This window comes from Rana temporaria, chromosome 5 (genome assembly GCF_905171775.1).
Source record: "Rana temporaria chromosome 5, aRanTem1.1, whole genome shotgun sequence".
NCBI classification, from domain to species: Eukaryota; Metazoa; Chordata; class Amphibia; order Anura; family Ranidae; genus Rana; species Rana temporaria.
The window spans coordinates 16,617,871-16,635,906 of record NC_053493.1 but is presented as its reverse complement, the minus strand read 5'-3'; the positions used below and the strand labels follow the sequence as shown (position 1 = coordinate 16,635,906).

At 45.4% G+C, this 18,036-nt stretch overlaps 1 protein-coding gene across 4 annotated transcripts in view; it reads left to right on the top strand.

The window, feature by feature from the left end:
• Positions 1 to 18,036, top strand: part of ADCYAP1R1 (ADCYAP receptor type I) — a 282,065-nt gene that overhangs the window by 82,242 nt on the left and 181,787 nt on the right. For all 4 annotated transcript variants that reach the window (XM_040352224.1, XM_040352226.1, XM_040352225.1 and 1 more), the window contains exon 2: positions 16,351 to 16,518. In XM_040352224.1, the coding sequence (XP_040208158.1) occupies positions 16,468 to 16,518 (51 nt within the window). In that variant the 5' untranslated portion in view covers positions 16,351 to 16,467. The remainder of the gene's footprint in view (positions 1 to 16,350; positions 16,519 to 18,036) is intronic.

Here is an 18,036-nt window from a genome sequence, read left to right as displayed (position 1 = left end):
ACGTAGAAGCCATTGAAGCTTGGGCATTAGCACAAAAATTAGTATCTGCGGCCAACTGTGAAGCATGGGGGAGGTTCCTTGCAAGGTTGGGGCTGCATTTCTGCAAATGGAGTTGGAAGTTTGGTTAGGATCAATGGTGTCCTCAATGCTGATAAATACAGGCAGATAGTTTCCCTTTAATGCCATACCATCAGGGAGGTGTGTGATTGACCCCAATATATATTCTGCAGCAGTACAACCACCCCAAACATACAGCCAATATCATTTAAGCAGAGTTCCACCCAAAAATTTAACTCTTGCTTTAAGGGAAGTCGACACCCTGACATGCCACATTTGGCATGTCATTTTTTTTGGGGGGGGGGGGCTCTTTTTAGAGGGTTCCAGCTTCCACTTCCTCCCGGGGCACCGCGGCGCCAGAAGGAAGTTTACCTCTCCCCCCCTCTCGGCAATCATCTGGGACACAACACGGGTCCCAGATGATTGCCCGGCTGTGAAGCCACAGCCGGGCGCCCACAGTCATGATGCCGCCGCAGAGAGGAGGGGGAGACGAGCAGGGCTTTGTTCCCCCACATGGCTGGAACCTGGGACAGGTGAGTGTCCGATTAATAAAAGCCAGCAGCTACACTTTTTGTAGCTGATGACTTTTATATGGGTGGAACTCCGCTTTAAGAACTATCTTCAGTGTAAATAAAAACAAGGACTCCTGGAAGGGATTGTTTGGCACAGACAGAGCCCTGAACTCAACATCATAGAGTTTTTCTGGGGTGACATAAAGAGACAGAAGGGTTTGAGGCAGATGACATCCACAGAAGATCTGTGATTAGTTCCCCAAGATGTTTGGAACAACCTACCTCCTGAGTTCCTTCAAAATCTGTGTGCAAGTCTACCTAGGAGAATTGATGCTGGTTTGAAGGCAAAGGGGGGTCACACCAAATATTGATTTGATATGACTTTGCATTTTGTAAATTGATAAAAAGAAATAAAGTATATATTTTTTAAAGCATTCTTACTTTACAGCATTGTTTTATAGTTTCCTAAAATTGTTCACATTTCACGTAGCGTAATCATGTGTCGCTCGTAGGGCAGCCCATTCAATAGACCACTCATAGGGCAGCCTATTCAATAGACCACTCATAGGGCAGCCCATTTGAATGGGCAGCCCTATGAGCATTTGTCACACCAAAGAAGCTTGAGGGCAAAAAAACAGGCGTGTTTTTTCATACTCGTCTTGTTGTGATTTTCATACGTTTTGTTGCGTGCCATTCATGGCAAAATTGCACTCCGTGTGGGGTGCAATTAAGAATGAATGCCACCCATGCGTTTTGCTGTGATTTTAGCATGATTTGGAAGCATGGACATAATCTCACCAATTTGGCCCACAATTCCAAATTCCTAGATGTGAATAAAGCTTTACCCTTCCTGGGCTCTGTAGGTTTTTTCCCTAAGCCTGGTGGGTTGATTGCTTCAGCCTGCTGCTGGAAGGAGGCTCCAGTAATCGGCATGAGAAGAATTAAGCATTAGGTCATGAATATTTATCCGAATTTGCCAATCCCTGATGGTGTTGTTCAGAGGTATGGTATGGGCCTGGGGAGATGGTACATTTTTTGGGAGCACCTTTCCAGAGCTCTCTATCCCTTGGGGCTTCTCCCTGGGAGGAAACCTGTGTGAAGAATTGCTGTCTGGTTCTGAACAAAGGGCCCAAAGAACTAAGCTGAAGCTGTAATACATCCCAGAAGGGAAATGGGCTGAAGAGAGGTTGTGAGCTAGGTAAACTTTCCATTAGGACCTTGGAAGAACATACTTTGCCCATGGGCTTAGAATTTTTTTGTCTGCTTACAGAGGGAAATAAATGAGATTCAGGAGCAAGGAAGCAAGTACATCATCCCCTTGGATTCCCTTTTAAGGACCTAGGACTAAGACTCCCAAGGCGTTTAGAGTGACCAACTCTACCCTGGGTGGGTATTTTCCACTTGAGCCTAAGGAAGGCTGCATGTTCTTCCCGGTTTGGTTACTGTAACTTTGTGACATGAAAATTTGCAATTACCACCATTTCATGTGTGCAAAAATTTTTAAAACGCACAATAAGCAAGTGGTTAAAGTGTCTGTGCTGCCTGTGTCAATATAAATGTTGGAGCATCTTCCTGACACTCAAAGGAACCGAAGAGGTGGATTGGAGAGGGAAAATCTAAAAAAACAAAACCAAGCACTAGTATTGTCATAGGAACAGAGGGTCAGATTCACATACATTTGCGGCGGCGTAACGTATGTCATTTACGTTACACCACCGCAAGTTTTCAGCGCAAGTGCTTGATTCACAAAGCACTTGCCTGTAAACTTGCGGTGGCGTAGCATAAAGCCATCCGGCGCAAGCCCGCCTAATTCAAATGGGGCGTGTATCATTTAAATTAGGCGCGTTCCCACGCCGAACGTACTGCGCATGCTCCGTTTTGAAATTTCCCGCCGTGCCTTGCGCGAAATGACGTCGCACCAACGTAATTTTTTGAACGGCGACGTGCGTTACGTCCTTTCCTATTCCCGGACGTCTTACGAAAAAAAAAAAAATGAAATTTGGCGCGGGAACGACGGCCATACTTTAACATGGTGGGCCAGATTCACAGAAGAGATACGATGGAGTATCTCAGATACACCATCGTATCTCTGATTTTTACTGGTCCTATCTATGCACCTGATTCATAGAATCAGATACGCATAGATAGGGCTGAGATCCGACAGTGTCACACTGTGTTACACTGTCGGATATTTTTTTGGATTTAAGAATGGCGCCGGGGGCGTTCCCGCTGATTTACACTGAATAATATGTAAATCAGCGAGATACGCGAAATTCACGAACGTACGCGGACCCGACGCTGTGTTCTTACGTCGTTTCCGTAGCACGGTACCCGTCGTATACTTACCCCTGCTAAAAGCAGGGGTAAGTATTGTTAAGTATGGCCGTCGTTCCCGCGTCGATTTTGAAATTTCCTACGTAGTTTGCGTACGCCGATTCACGAACACTCGCGTCGCAAGTCCCGCTCACGTCGCAACCACTGACGTCCTATTGACGTCAGTGGGAGCAATGCACGCCGGGAAATTCCCCGGACGGCGCATGCGTATTTAAATCGGCGCGGGAGCGCGCCTGATTTAAATAGTACACTCCCCCAGCCGCGGAATTAGAATTCCGCCGGGGGAGTTAGGATCCGCCGTCGCAAGTTTGGAGGTAAGTGTGTTGTGAATTTGACACTTTCCTCACAAACTTGCGAGGGCGGATCTTAAAACACATAGGTTACACGGATCTAAAGATCCGCTAACCTTTGTGAATCTGGCCCGGTCTGTCTATTTTTACACCACCTAAATAGCAGTCGCAACTTTACGACGGGAAAAGCCGACTAGCGACGACGTAAGAGAATGCGACGACCGCGCGTACCTTCGTGGATCGCCGTAAACAGCTAATTAGCATACCCGACGCGGAAAACGCCACAAACTCCACCCAGCGGGCGCCGAAGTATTGCATCCTAAGATCCGAAGATGTACGAAGCCGTAAGCCTGTCGGATCTTAGCCAAATGCCTTTGTATCTTTGTTTGAGAATTCTAAATAAAGATACAACGCGGCAAATTTGAAAGTACGCCGGAGTATCAGCAGATACTCCGGCGTACTTTTTCTGTGAATCTTATCTTAAATTATCTGTTGGGATCTATGTTATAGTGACAACTGTCTAAAGCTGGTCATACATACACTAATAGATTTTTTTTCAGTTGTATTTTTTGCCCAGCTCCCTAATTTTTTTTAGGTTAGAAGTTAGGTGCCAACAGGGCCACCCAGTGCTTTAATTTCATCTGGTTCATTAGAGCATGGCCAGGGAAATTGTTCTTCACTTTGCAGGAGATGCAGGACTTTGGGGGTTATGTTAATATCACAGGGCCCCTGGAGCATGGGAGGGGATCACAATTACGGCCCCTGAGGATGCTATGCCCTTTCCCTTGTACTACATAATAATTGGTAGAGCTAAAGTAGATTGTGCAGTCAGATTGTAATGTGCATGGTGGGCTTAAAGTGGTTGTAAACCCCATTCATTAAATTTGGCCTAAGCAGATATATCTGTAGTGTTTAATTATCTCTTTCCAAAGCTCTAAGTGCAGCTTCTTTCTGCTGCTCCGTTCCTCTGTTATCAGCACAAATCACATCTGACAAGTTCTCCCACACATGAGATAACAGCAGCTGAAAATTTGTGTCGGGGAGGGTGCGTAATAAGCAGAGAGCTGGACTACAGCTTTGCATGTTCCTTCATTCCTCTGCCTATATGGAGTGATTGTGTGTCTCTATCCTCCAATCAGCTCACACACAGCGTAAGCCCAGGCTCCACACCCACTGCTGAAAGAGGAAACAAGATTTCTAACACGATCTTCACTTTCCAAAGAATGTAGAAAAGAAAAGATATGCATGTAAAACTTATATAGGTAGATTTGTTTCATTTCTGTGTATAATCTGAGGCTGTTCACTTCACTGGGTATAAGAGAGGGTTTACATCCACTTTAAGGAACCAATCATTAGATTTTTTTTATTTTACAGGTATGTGCCCATATGAAACAAAGCACATGTAGCACTTTGTCCTATGTTTATAAGGGCTTTCCAACCCTAGCCATGAGGTCCGATCTGTCCCCCTCCTCTTCAGCCGTGGCCAATCCAACAACAGCTATGAAGGAGATGGCTGATTCATAAATGTAACTCGGCTGTGAACACATTTCTGGGACACGCAACAGCAAAAGGAATGCAAAGGCTCATGGGTCGTCCTCTTACCGTTGCTTGTCTCTGGAAAGCGCTCACAACCGAGATGAGCTTAATTTATGAATCAGCCATCTCCTTCCTAGCTGTGTTTTCTAAACCCTAGTTAAGAGGTCTGAGATGCCCCCATCCCCTCTGCTATGACCAATCTGACAACAGTTATGAAGGAGATGACTGATTCAAAAGTGCTGATTTTCTTAGCTGTGAACACACTTTCCTGAAACAAGCAAGGGTAAGAGGGATGCAAAGGCTAACAAAATCCCTCTCCCGCTGCTTCCTATTGCAGTTGTTGTGCTCACAACCGAGACAAGCTGCAGTTATGAATCAGCTGTCTCCTTCCTAGCGGTTGTCAGATGGTCTGTGATAGGAGGGTAGGGGGCAGGGTGGGTTTTTATAACAAGGATAAGAAAGCACTTAGAAACATGGGACAAAGTGCTACAAGTTATGCCCCTTGCCTCCTGTCGCAGTCAACCTGACAACAGTTAGGAAGGAGATGGCCGATTCATAAGTGCAGCTTGTCTTGGTTGCGAGTGCTTTCCTGAGACAAGTAATGGCAAGTGGAATGCAAAAGGAGGGACACCATTTCAGCCTTTGCTTTCCTCTTGCCGTATATATATATAGATCTTCTTTAAAGCGGGGGTTCCGCGGGATATCGTTTTTTTTTTCCCTCTAATCAGCGGGTCTTACCTTTAATCCCGCACTAACAATGTGTCCCACTCTTTAAGCCATCCGATGCGCTGTATTTAGATAAATTGTATATTTGATCCTGATCCGATGGACGTTTCCATCTTGCCTGTGGGCAAACTGAAGCCGACAGGGTCTTCTTCCGGGATAGGGCGAATGCTGGCCTCCCAGCATTCACCGCTCGATCCCGTGCATGCGCAGTGTTGACGGCGAGCGTCGCCGTCAACACTACATGGTTAGATGTCGCGCGATTACATGACAGCGCGTCGACGGAGGAGTTGCTAAATTGGAGTGACAGGACAGGGGAGAATGGACTAACACGCCCATTCCCCGCGGGAGATATTGATTGACAGGTCGAAACATCGAGCAGGAAACGGGTAAGGAGGACTCAAAAAAAAAAAAAAATCGTTTGGTGTTTCTTTTTGCAGAGCATTTGAATAGACAGCATGTTATAAAACAGGGTGAACCACCGCTTTAAGTGGGGAACTACCCTTATTTTGCAGAGATTTCCTTACTTCCCGTTGAGTCCACATGATAGGAAGTGATTGTAAATCTCTCTCTAGAGCAGAAATTACCCTAATAGGGGTTTAAACCTTCCCTATTCTATTCAAAATTGAAAGAATAGCTTTGGCTATACATACACTTAATGAAAATCTACTTCCTGTAGCATCATCCCCTCTGCAACTGTCACTTCTTGAAACAGCAGAAGAGTTTGTTTCTTTTTTCCCAATTCTCTCTCAGCTCCAGCAAGGGTCAAGAAGGGGAAGGCAGGCTGGGAAGAGAAGATGGCAGTAATGGTAGCAGCACAGAGGGCAGTGTAGGACGTAATCTGGTGAATCTCTGCGCCGGAATCGCCAGGCTAACATGAAAATTCTAATTATCCTCTCCAATCCCACCTGCCCAGATAACATCACATTGCTTTGTTACACCATAACCTAATCTGGGGGCTGCTTAGCGTTGGAGATATGTGCTCAGAATCCCGCTAATGAAGTTACAGCGGTTTAGTGAACCAAGACTAGCGTGAATGTCACCCCCATCCCCTCTGCTGTGACCAATCTGACAACAGCTATGAAGGAGATGGCTGATTCAAAAGTGCTGATTTTCTCAGCTGTGAACACACTTTCCTGAAACAAGCAAGGGTAAGAGGGATTCAAAGGCTAACAAAATCCCTCTCCCACTGCTTCCTATTGCAGTTGTTGTGCTCACAACCGAGACACGCTGCAGTTATGAATCAGCTGTCTCCTTCCTAGCGGTTGTCAGATGGTCTGTGGTAGGAGGGTAGGGGGGCAGGATGGGCTTTATAACTAGGATAAGAAAGCACTTAGAAACATGGGACAAAGTGCTACATGTTATGCCCCTTGCCTCCTGTCGCAGTCAATCTGACAACAGTTAGGAAGGAGATGGCCGATTCATAAGTGCAGCTTGTCTTGGTTGCGAGTGCTTTCCTGAGACAAGCAATGGCAAGTGGAATGCAAAAGGAGGGACACCATTTCAGCCTTTGCTTTCCTCTTGCCGTATATATATATAGTCCACATGATAGGAAGTGATTGTAAATCTCTCTCTAGAGCAGAAATTACCCTAATAGGGGTTTAAACCTTCCCTATTCTATTCAAAATTTAAAGAATAGCTTTGGCTATACATACACTTAATGAAAATCTACTTCCTGTAGCATCATCCCCTCTGCAACTGTCACTTCTTGAAACAGCAGAAGAGTTTGTTTCTTTTTTCCAATTCTCTCTCAGCTCCAGCAAGGGTCAAGAAGGGGAAGGCAGGCTGGGATGAGAAGATGGCAGTAATGGTAGCAGCACAGAGGGCAGTGTAGGACGTAATCTGGTGAATCTCTGCGCCGGAATCGCCAGGCTAACATGAAAATTCTAATTATCCTCTCCAATCCCACCTGCCCAGATAACATCACATTGCTTTGTTACACCATAACCTAATCTGGGGGCTGCTTAGCGTTGGAGATATGTGCTCAGAATCCCGCTAATGAAGTTACAGCGGTTTAGTGAACCAAGACTAGCGTGAATGTCACCGAGGACATCCTGTGCCCCGTTCTTTCCTCGCTGTTTTCTGTCTCTCTCTGTCATCTCTCGAAGACACCAGAATGCTGGTTAGCTAGTAATTGGATTCTGTACTTGTGAAGAGACCTGCACAAGAATAAATTCCTCCTCATTAAATAGGAAGTGAGTGACTCGCCGAGCCAAAACAATTTCTGTCTGCTGACAGCCTTGTGTGTTAAATGCTGATGGAGCTTAAAGGCGCACTCCAGCCAAAATTTAAATAATAACATTGGGCCAGATTCAGGTACCGCTGCGCACTTCTTACGGAGGCGCAGCGTCCCGTTTTTGCCCTGCGCCCCTGCAAATTATTTGCGCTACGCTTCATTCACGAAGCAGTAGCCACGTAATTTGTGTGGGCGCTCCTCAAAAATGCCCGGCGTAAGGGCGCGTAATTTAAATGATCGCGTAGGGGGGCGTGGATCATTTAAATTAGGCGCGTTCCCGCATCGAGCGTAGTGCGCATGCTCCGTCGGGAAACTTTCCCGACGTGCATTGCGGCAAATGACGTCGCAAGGACGTCATTTGCTTCAAAGTGAACGTAAATGGCGTCCAGCGCCATTCACGATTCACTTACGCAAACGACGTAAAATGTAAACTTCGCGACGCGGGAACGACGGGTATACGTAGCATTGGCTGCCCCTGCTATTAGCAGGAGCAGCCTTACACGAAACCCAACGAACGTAAACTGCGTACGCAGGGCTCGCGTAGGGTAGTGAATCGGCGTTAGTATGCAATTTGCATACTATACGCTGACCACTACGGGAACGCCCCCTAGCGTCCATCGTAAGAATGCAGCCTACGATATGACTGGCATAAGAGCCTTATGCTAGTCATATCTTAGGCTGCAGTCGGCGTATCAAGGTTCCTGAATCAGGAGCATTCGAAACGCCGGCGCAAGTAAGCAATTGCGCTGCGTAACTATGGTTACGCAGACGCAATTGCTTCTTGAATCTGGGCCATTATATATATATACACACACACTCACCGGTAGACATGTGCACAACAAAAATAATCATATTTTTTTGTTCCGTTTCGCCTGCACAACAAAAAATTTAAAATTTTTTTGTTCCGTTTCGTCTCGTTCCGTAGATTCGTAAAGATTCGTAAGACGCAAGTTTTCCTATTCGGACCCGTTCGTATTTTCGTATTTATTTTCGTTTATACTGAATGATTCGTAATTCTGTCTAATTTATTTTCGTTGATTCGAAATTCGTAATTTTGTTAGATAATAATTTTCGTTTAACCACTTAAGACCCAAAATGCAGCTAAAGGACCTTGCCCCTTTTTGCGATTCGGCGCTGCGTGCGACGTGGCTCCCAAACAAAATTGGCGTCCTTTTTTTTTTTCTTTTGGTGGTATTTGATCACCTCTGCGTTTTTTATTTTTTGCGCTATAAACAAAAATAGAACGTCAATTTTGAAAAATTCAATATTTTTTACATTTTGCTATAATAAATATCCCCAAAAATATATATAAAAATTTTTTTTTTCCTCAGTTTAGGCCGATACGTATTCTTCTACATATTTTTGGTAAACTAAAAAAGGTAAGTTCCATTCAAACGGCGCCATCCTTTGGGCTGCTTTTGCTGATCCTCTTGTTAGTAAAAGTTTGGTGAGAGACGATTCACGCTTTTCATTCTTCGTGCTTTTCTGTCCGTTACAGCGTGGCGAATGTGCTATCTCCATTCCGAACGCTAGTTTTACCAGAACGAGCGCTCCCGTCTCATACTTGATTTTGAGCATGCGTGTTTTTTTTCCCCCTCGGGAAAGCATACACACGACTGGTTTTCCCGATGGGAAAAAGTCCGCCGGGAAAAAAGAAAACATCTTCTTTTTTTTTTCCCATCTGGAAAACTGCGATGGAGCATACACACTGCCGGTTTTCCCGGCCAAAAGCTGTCATGGCAGTTTTCCCGAAGGGAAAACCGGTCGTGTGTACGAGGCATGAGAGGCACCTCTCTTCTCTTTTATACTACTTGTATGTCAAGTCAAAATGTATTTAAAAATGTTGCTTGTCTTGCAAAACGCTCTCAAACCAAGGTTTTACTGTACACAGACACACCCACGCATGTGTGTTTGCGTTTCACGGTGCATGCTCTATTGCAATAGGCTACGCACACATCCTACGCTTAGCACAACACTGATCCAAAATGTGCAGTGTCTGAAGATGAATTGTAGCGTCCCTTTAACCACTTAAGGACCGCCTCCTGCACATTTGCGTCGGCAGAATGGCACAGCTGGGCACAAGAACGTACAGGTACGTCCTCTTTAAATGCCCAGCCGCGGGTCGCGGGTGCGCGCTCGCGACCCCGGTCCGAAGCTCCGTGACCACGGCCGCGAGACCCGCGGACCCGATCGCCGCTGGAGTCCCGCGATCGGTCCCCGGAGCTGAAGAATGTGGAGAGCTGTGTGTAAACAGACCTTCCCCGTTCTTCAATGTGGCGCCGTGATCGATCGTGTGTTCCCTTTTATAGGGAAACACAATTCGATGACGTCACACCTACAGCCACACCCCCCTACAGTTAGAAACAGAGATGAGGTCACACTTAACCCCTTCAGCGCCCCCTGTGGTTAACTCCCAAACTGCAATTGTCATTTCCACAGTAAACAATGCATTTTTAATGCATTTTTTTGCTGTGAAAATGACAATGGTCCCAAAAATGTGTCAAAAGTGTCCACCATAATGTCGCAGTCACGGAAAAAAACGCTGATCACCGCCATTAGTAGTAAAAAAAAAAAAATAATAAAAATGCAATAAAACTATCCCCTATTTTGAAAACGCTATAAATTTTGCGCAAACCAACCGATAAACGCTTATTGCGATTTTTTTTTTTACCAAAAATAGGTAGGAGAATACGTATCGGCCTAAACTGAGGAAAATGTTGTTTTTTTTTTCAATTTTGGTGGTATATTTTGATCACCTCTGCGGTTTTTCTTTTTTGCGCTATAAACAAAAATAGAACGACAATTTTGAAAAATTCAATATTTTTTACATTTTGCTATAATAAATATCCCCAAAAATATATAAAAAAAATATTTTTTCATATATTTTTTGGGATATTTATTATAGCAAAATGTAAAAAATATAGAATTTTTTTCAAAATTGTCGCTCTATTTTTGTTTATAGCGCAAAAAAAAAAAACGCAGAGGTGATCAAATACCACCAAAAGAAAGCTCTATTTGTGGGAAAAAAAGGACGCAATTTTGTTTGGGAGCCACTTCGCACGACCGCGCAATTGTCAGTTAAAGCGACGCAGTGCCGAATCGCAAAAACTGTCCAGGTCCTTTAGCTGCTTAAAGGTCCGGGTCTTAAGTGGTTAAGTCCATCTTCATTCACAGTGCCCAGGGGATGAGCTGAATATGTGGCATTAAACAACAGGCCCCTTGTATAGGAAGCAAGCCTGGCTTCCATGTTATCACAATAAGCTAATAAATAAATGATAAGCCATTGGAAGTTCACCAGCTGTTGTATTTGCTCTGTACGAATACCCTTTGCCTGCCGAACCTATGCACCTTCCCCATCATTCACCCAGCGCTGCGCCTTTGTGTCCTTCGAATGCGTTCACAATCACCACGCATGGAGATATTTTTATAACTAATACAGCAAAACCGGAACTCACACAGACAGCGCTTGTTCTAGGCATATGGATATCATTATTTCTTATATGTTGCTGTCGCAGAGTTTCTCGGCTCTGCATTGTGTTTCTGATCAGCATGAAGACAACAGGAAATGCTGCCCACGTTTTGGAATTTAAAGAATACCGGCCTGGGATATTTTTTGTCATTTTGTAATTAAATGAGAAAGCCTCGGAAGCACTGATTACAACAAACTAAAATGTATTTATTGCAAACGCGTTTCACTCGTTCAATGCAAAGCAACAGGTTTTTAAAGTGATACGAAAGGTTCGTTATTTTTTTTTTTAGATAACAAACATATCGGCCCGGATTTAGAGAGATCGGCGCATCTTTAGATAGGCGTAGCGCATCTCATATGCGCTACGCCGACATAACATTGAGAGGCAAGCTGAGTATTCACAAAGCACTTGCTTCGACGGCGTAACGTAAATGGGGCAGCATAAGCCCGCGTAATTCAAAGTAGCAAGGCAGTGGGCGTGTTGTATTATAATGAAGCGTGACCCCATGTAAATGCATGGCCGAACGAACGGCGCATGCATGCACATGCTCAGAATCACGTCAAATTTACTCCCTAAGATACGCCGGGTCCATTCATGCGACGTGTACGTAACCTACGCCCAGCCCCATTCACGTACGACCTACGTAAACGATGTAAAATACTACGCTGTTCCCGCGCCCATACCTTAACATGACTTACCCCTGCTTTATAAGGGGTAAACTTACGCCGGACGTACGCCTTACGTAAACGGCGTAGCTTACTGCGACGGGCGCAAGTACGTTCGTGAATCGGCGTATCTAGCTCATTTACATATTTGACGCGTAAATCAACGGAAGCGCCCCCAAGCGGCCAGCGTAAATATGCACCCAAGATACGGCGGCGTAGGAGACTTACGACGGTTGTATCTTGCCAAAATTCAGGCGTATCTGCTTTCCTGAATAAGCGTATAGATCCGACGGCGCACATTTTGACTTACGATGGCGTATCTGGAGATATGTCGTCGTAAGTCCTTTCTGAATCCGGGCCATCATACTTACCTCCACTGTGCAGTTCGTTTTGCACAGAGTGGTCCCGAACATCCTCTTCTGGGGTACCTCGGCAGCTCTCGCAGCTCCTCCCTGCATTAGATAACCCCCCTAGGATAAGCGCTCTCCTGAGGGGGGGGTTACCTTTCAGGCACGCTCCTGATTCATTCATTTGGCGTCCATAGACGCCAAGTGTATGACTCCGCCACGGCATCATTGGATTTGATTGACAGCAGCGGGAGCCAAAGCCGGGACTATGTGGAGAGGAGGACGCCGGGGACCCGCCAAGGAGGTGAACGGGCTGAGGTAAGTAAAACTTACTGTTTACTGTTGTCTACTAGTTTACTGTTGTCTACTAGTGTGGCTTCGAAGAGTCTTTCACCAATTGTTGTTTGTGCTAATTAACCCTGCAATTGTATGATGGAGTTCTGTGTTTATACTTATGATAATGTATAATCTACTGTGTGAAGCTCGGTGACAACAAGTCTGACCTGTAGTGAAATCCTGATTAATCATAACAATGGTCAGGTGGTCACGGAGTCACATTGGCTGCTTTAAGGGATTAGTTAATTAGCTCATGTTAATTTATATGTTTCTGGTTACAGGTGTATTGTTAGAGTAAAATGAGCAGGAGTAAAATATACAGTTGAACCTCCTCTTCAACTGTATATAAGACTATATTCTTGATGTTCTAATAAAGAGTTCATGGTGAGCAACCAAACAAGTATTGTCTTGTTTATGGTTCTCAGGGGTTAGAATATCTGATATCTATATTCAGACTGGAAGGAAGCGGTATATGGCGAAAGCACTCAAGCAGAGTGTGGGGCATTTCGTTACATACACTATATTACCAAAAGTATTGGGACGCCTGCCTTTACATGCACATTAACTTTAATGGCATCCCAGTCTGAGTCCGTAGGGTTCAGTATTGAGTTGGCCCACCCTTTGCACCTATAAAGCTTCAACTCTTCTGGGAAGGATGTCCACAAGGTTTAGGAGTGTGTCTATGGGAATGTTTGACCATTCTTCCAGGAGAGTATTTATGAGGTCAGGCACTGATATTGGACGAGAAGTACTGGCTCGCAGTCTCCACTCTAATTCATCCCAAAAGTGTTCCTTTAGGGTTGAAGTCAAGACTCTGTGCAGGCCAGTCAAGTTCATCCACCCCAAACTCACTCATTCATGTCTTATGGACCTTGCTTTGTACACTGGTGCACAGTCATGTTGGAAGAGGTGGGGGTCATCCCTAAACTGTACCCACAAAGTTGGGAGCATGAAATTGTCCAAAATGTCTTGGTATGCCGACACCTTAAGAGTTCCCTTCACTGGAACTAATCTGTCAAGCCCAACCCCTGAAAAAAAACAAACAAACACCATAATCCCCCCTCCACCAAATGATTTGAACCAGTGCACAAAGCAAGATCCATAAATTCATGGATGAGCGAGTTTGGGGTGGATGAACTTGACTGGTCCAAGACCTCAACCCGATAGAACACCTTTGGGATGAATTCGAGTGGAGACTGTGAGTCAGGCTTTCTCATTCACATCAGTGCCTGACCTCACAAATGCTCTTCTGGAAGAATGATCAAACATTCCCATAGACACGCTCCTAAACCTTGTGGACATCCTTCCCAGAAGAGTTGAAGCTGTTATAGCTGCAAAGGGAGGGCCAACTCAATATTGAACCCTACAGACTAAGACTGGGATGCCATTAAAGTTCATGTGTGTGTAAAGGCAGGTGTCCCAATTCTTTTGGTTTATATACTATATATTGCATACCCTTTTACCCGAAGAAGACATTGTTTGAAATTCATCCGTGTGTCCTGGCATTAAAATATGTATAGAAACATCTAACACAACGCAGTTTATGAATGATCTCTTCTGGGTCAAACTTGGGTATATTATGTGAAGTACAACTAATTGAAGTTGCTATGATGTACAGAATTCCATTCTCTATGTATTTTTAACTGTGCTCCTTCTTGTATGATGTAAAAATAAAAATATATGTTTTCTGAGATATTGTGAATGGTATTTGCCTAAGGCTGGGTTCACGCATATGCAAATTGTATGCAGGTTTCCCCGTATCCAATTCACATTACAGGAGAGTCTGATCGACTCTCAATGGAGCCGATTCACACACCTCCGGTGCGGCCGCGGTCCACAGTTAAAAAGGGCCCTGTTAGTCTTTGGTTCCGATTCTGGTGCAAAATCAGGCAAAAATTCAGACCTGATTTGCACCTGAATCGGAGAACAGGGACGCACCAGACCACGAGCCACGGCCACAGCATATGTGAACCCGACCTTAGGCATCCCAGTGAAAATAATACTGAATGGCTGTTAAAAACAGTGGTGGGAGGTGGGGAGATCTCTGAATCATATTCCATTACATCCATTAAAGGAGAAGTCCAGCCTGAGCTTTTTAGGCTGGGCTTCTCCTCTGGCTCACAGGAGTGCGTTTTCAGCGGAGCGCGGTCTCCGCTCTCCGCTGATGTCACTGCCATCAGTCGAGGCACCGCGTCATCCTGGAATCAAAATCTGGATCCGCCGGCTGCCTTGATTGATGCCAGTCCCAGCGTCTCAGCGAGAGCCTCTCCCCGCCGTGCCACAGCTCATCGCTCCAATGAGTGTGGGGGACCAGAGCAGGAGCCATGCTGACTGATGGTCAGCATGGCTCTGCTCGGGGAGGAGTGAGAACCGAGCCATCGGCAGTGATCGGTGGCTCGATTCTCAGTGCAGAGATGCCGTGGGGCAGCTGCAGGATACGTCTGATTCTGCATCCATCGAGGTAAGTATGAATATGGGAAAAAACGAAACCCATACTTCTCTTTTAAGCTACCACCAACAAACAGCAAGTCCACCATGGAGTTGAGAGAGGCAATTAGCAAAAAGATCTAGGGGGCTCTCTTAGGGTTGGTGACTGCATAAATGCCTACATTTGATCCTTACACCCGTGGTCATTGGGAAGAGTTATCCCCTTACAGATGGCTAAAAAGATCAACAGTGTCAGTGGGAACGGATGTGAAAGGCAAAAAATTGCTCATTGCTCACAGAACCTCTGGCAACCTCTGGAGGAACCCTAGGGATCCACGGAACCCTGGTTGAGAAACCCTGAATGAGAGGCTTTTTACCAGCTTTTCGAAACCTTTTCAAGACAGAGGAACACTTGAAATAATATCCAGTCTCAGGGGACCCCTGCTAAAAATTACTATATCTACAACTCATGATACACTAGTGCAGGGGTCTACAAACTTTTCAAACAAAGGGCCAGTTTATTGTCCTTTAGAATTTAGGAGGGCCGGATTGTGGCCAGTGGGTGCAGAAAATGTCCCAGGCCCAGCATCAATGAGAATAAATATGGCCTCAGTGTTGGTGGCCAGTAGGAGGAGGAGTAGTGCCCCTATCAGTAGGAGGAATAGTATCCCGTCATTGGTATCAGTGGAAGAAACAGTGCCCCATTGTTGCTGTCAGTGGGAGGAATAGTGCCTCATATCAGTGGGAGAAATAGTGCCCCAAGGGCCAGATAAAGGCAATTAAAGTGCCACATCTGGCCCTCGGGCCACAGTTTGGAGACCCCTGCACTAGTGTGATGGTCAATGGGAAGAATGCTCCCTACAGTTGTGATCATTGGGAATAATTCTCTCCTTACAGATAGCTAAAAACAGCAATGGTGTCAGTGGGAACTTATCTGAGAGGCGGAAATGCTAATTACTCAAAGAACCCCTAGCAACCTCTGGAAGAACCCTAGGGCTCAATGGAACCCTACTTAATACATTAGCTATGTAGAAGAGGATAAACCTATAGATAAAGCAGAGACCAGCTTTAAATAATGCACACAATTGCCTCAAAGGCACCCAGCCTGATTGACGTTGTTCCGAAAAAGTCCAGACTGAACCCAACGGCAGGCGGGAGGGGGTCACGGCTCCTTCCATCGGTGGGCAGCATTGTGGGAATGCGCCTAGAGTCTGCACCGCCAATACATTTATCTCCATTGCCAGTTCTTTTGTCGAGCGTCCTTCAAAAACACTTACGCTTCAACGGCCCTTTGAAAAGAAAAATACAATATTCCGTGGTTCAGTTTCACTGTCATTTTCCAGGCACTGCAAAGAATGTATTGGTATAATTTCTTGTCTCTTTCTTCTAACTCTCTTTTTTTTTTTATTTATTATAGAGCTCTGGACTGGAGTCTGAAGGCTTTTTTGTGTGGAAAGTTTTTCTTCTTACTTCTCATTACTCGCAGTAAGCACAACAAAACAGCGTATTTTGAGGCCAATCACGGCATCTAAAAATGGAGTTTCTGCTCAGATTGTACCTCCTGCTTATCGTGGCATCCTCTCTGGTAGGTGTCAAACACAGCTGTATAGAATGTAATCTATAGTGTGTGTTATGTACAATCTCCCTGTAATATTTATTGTAGCCTACAGTGAATGTAAAGCTATTGTCAGGTCACCTGAGGCCAGGTGACAGATGTACCCGTTGGGGTCAGGAGTGCACCGCTAAGGTACTGGACCCTACGTCTGACTGCTGCAGATGGAACTCTAGGTGGTTCAGAGAGGCAGGTCCACTGGAGCACCAACACAGATCCCACAGGGAGCTAGAGCATAAGATCCCCCAGGGTGCAGAGTCTAAGAGCCAGCAGGTGTTCACCAGAGCCTCTAGTGGTGAGGATGGACTGTGCTGCAACTGGTTCCTCCACCTCCACGTCATCCACAATGGTAACCTGCATGTATACCTATCCTGCTGGTCAGATGGAGTCTCTCTACTGCTATAGCTACTGGGTGCCCAGCCTGACCCCTGACCATGACCAGGGCTGGACTGGGACAACAATTTGGCCCTGGACTTCATCCAGACTGGCCCACTTTGACAGGTCTCTCCCATGGTGGGGGCAGGCAAAGCAACATACCTGCGGACTCAATGTCCGCTGGTGTCCCGCGATCGTGTCACGGTGCGGCAGAAACAAGGCATAATGGTATTTTTCTTGTTTCTGGGCTAGTGAAATGAGATTATTTGTCTTAATCTTGCTCTTGATTCTCTACAACTAGCAAAGTGATCATTATGAATGATATCAGGGCGAATAGACCAGGGCCGATCCTAGGCAGGGTGCACAGGGTGCATTACACCCAGGCACCTGCAGAGGTGGGGGCGCTGAACATCTAACAGACCCTCTAACAGAAGGGCCTCTATGTCCAGCACAGAGGCCCTTCTCCAGGTCCCAATAAAGTACTCTGCTTCTCTTCCTGTATTTTGTTTATTGTTAAGAGATCATGTACGCATCCCAGGTTAATGAAGACTTCGTGGAGGAGCATCTCTGTGGTTGAGTCATTGCCGTAGAAACATTTGTAAAGGGGAGGAGTTGGTAAAATGATGACGCCCATGTGGGGGCGCCAGAAATATTTCTGCACCCAGGCGCCTGTGACCCTAGGATTGGCACTGGAATAGACTGTGTCCTGGAAGCTATTATTTTTGAGTACAACTATTGAGGAGAGAAATCAGGTGGTGGCTTCCTGGGTCAGTGTTATCTTTGCCTGTTTTAAAATCACGAATGTGCACGGCTAAAGTTTAAGGGGAAAAAAAACTGGGGCAAGTTTAAAAGTAAACATTTTACAAAATCTGTTGGAGAAGTCATCGGGGCCAGGCGCCTTACCAATTTCGGATGAATTAATTGCATGAAGGAGTTTATCCTTAGTACTCTGGGAATCGAGCCAGAACCATCTCATGTCTCCAAAGTATTTAAAGATACAATCTGTCAGATGTAGTCAGGAGGAGGGGCTGGTGTTATCTATCACATACAGTGGCGGCTGGTGCTCAAAATTTTTGGGGGGGGCACAAACAAACGAAAAAACAAAACAAAAAAACA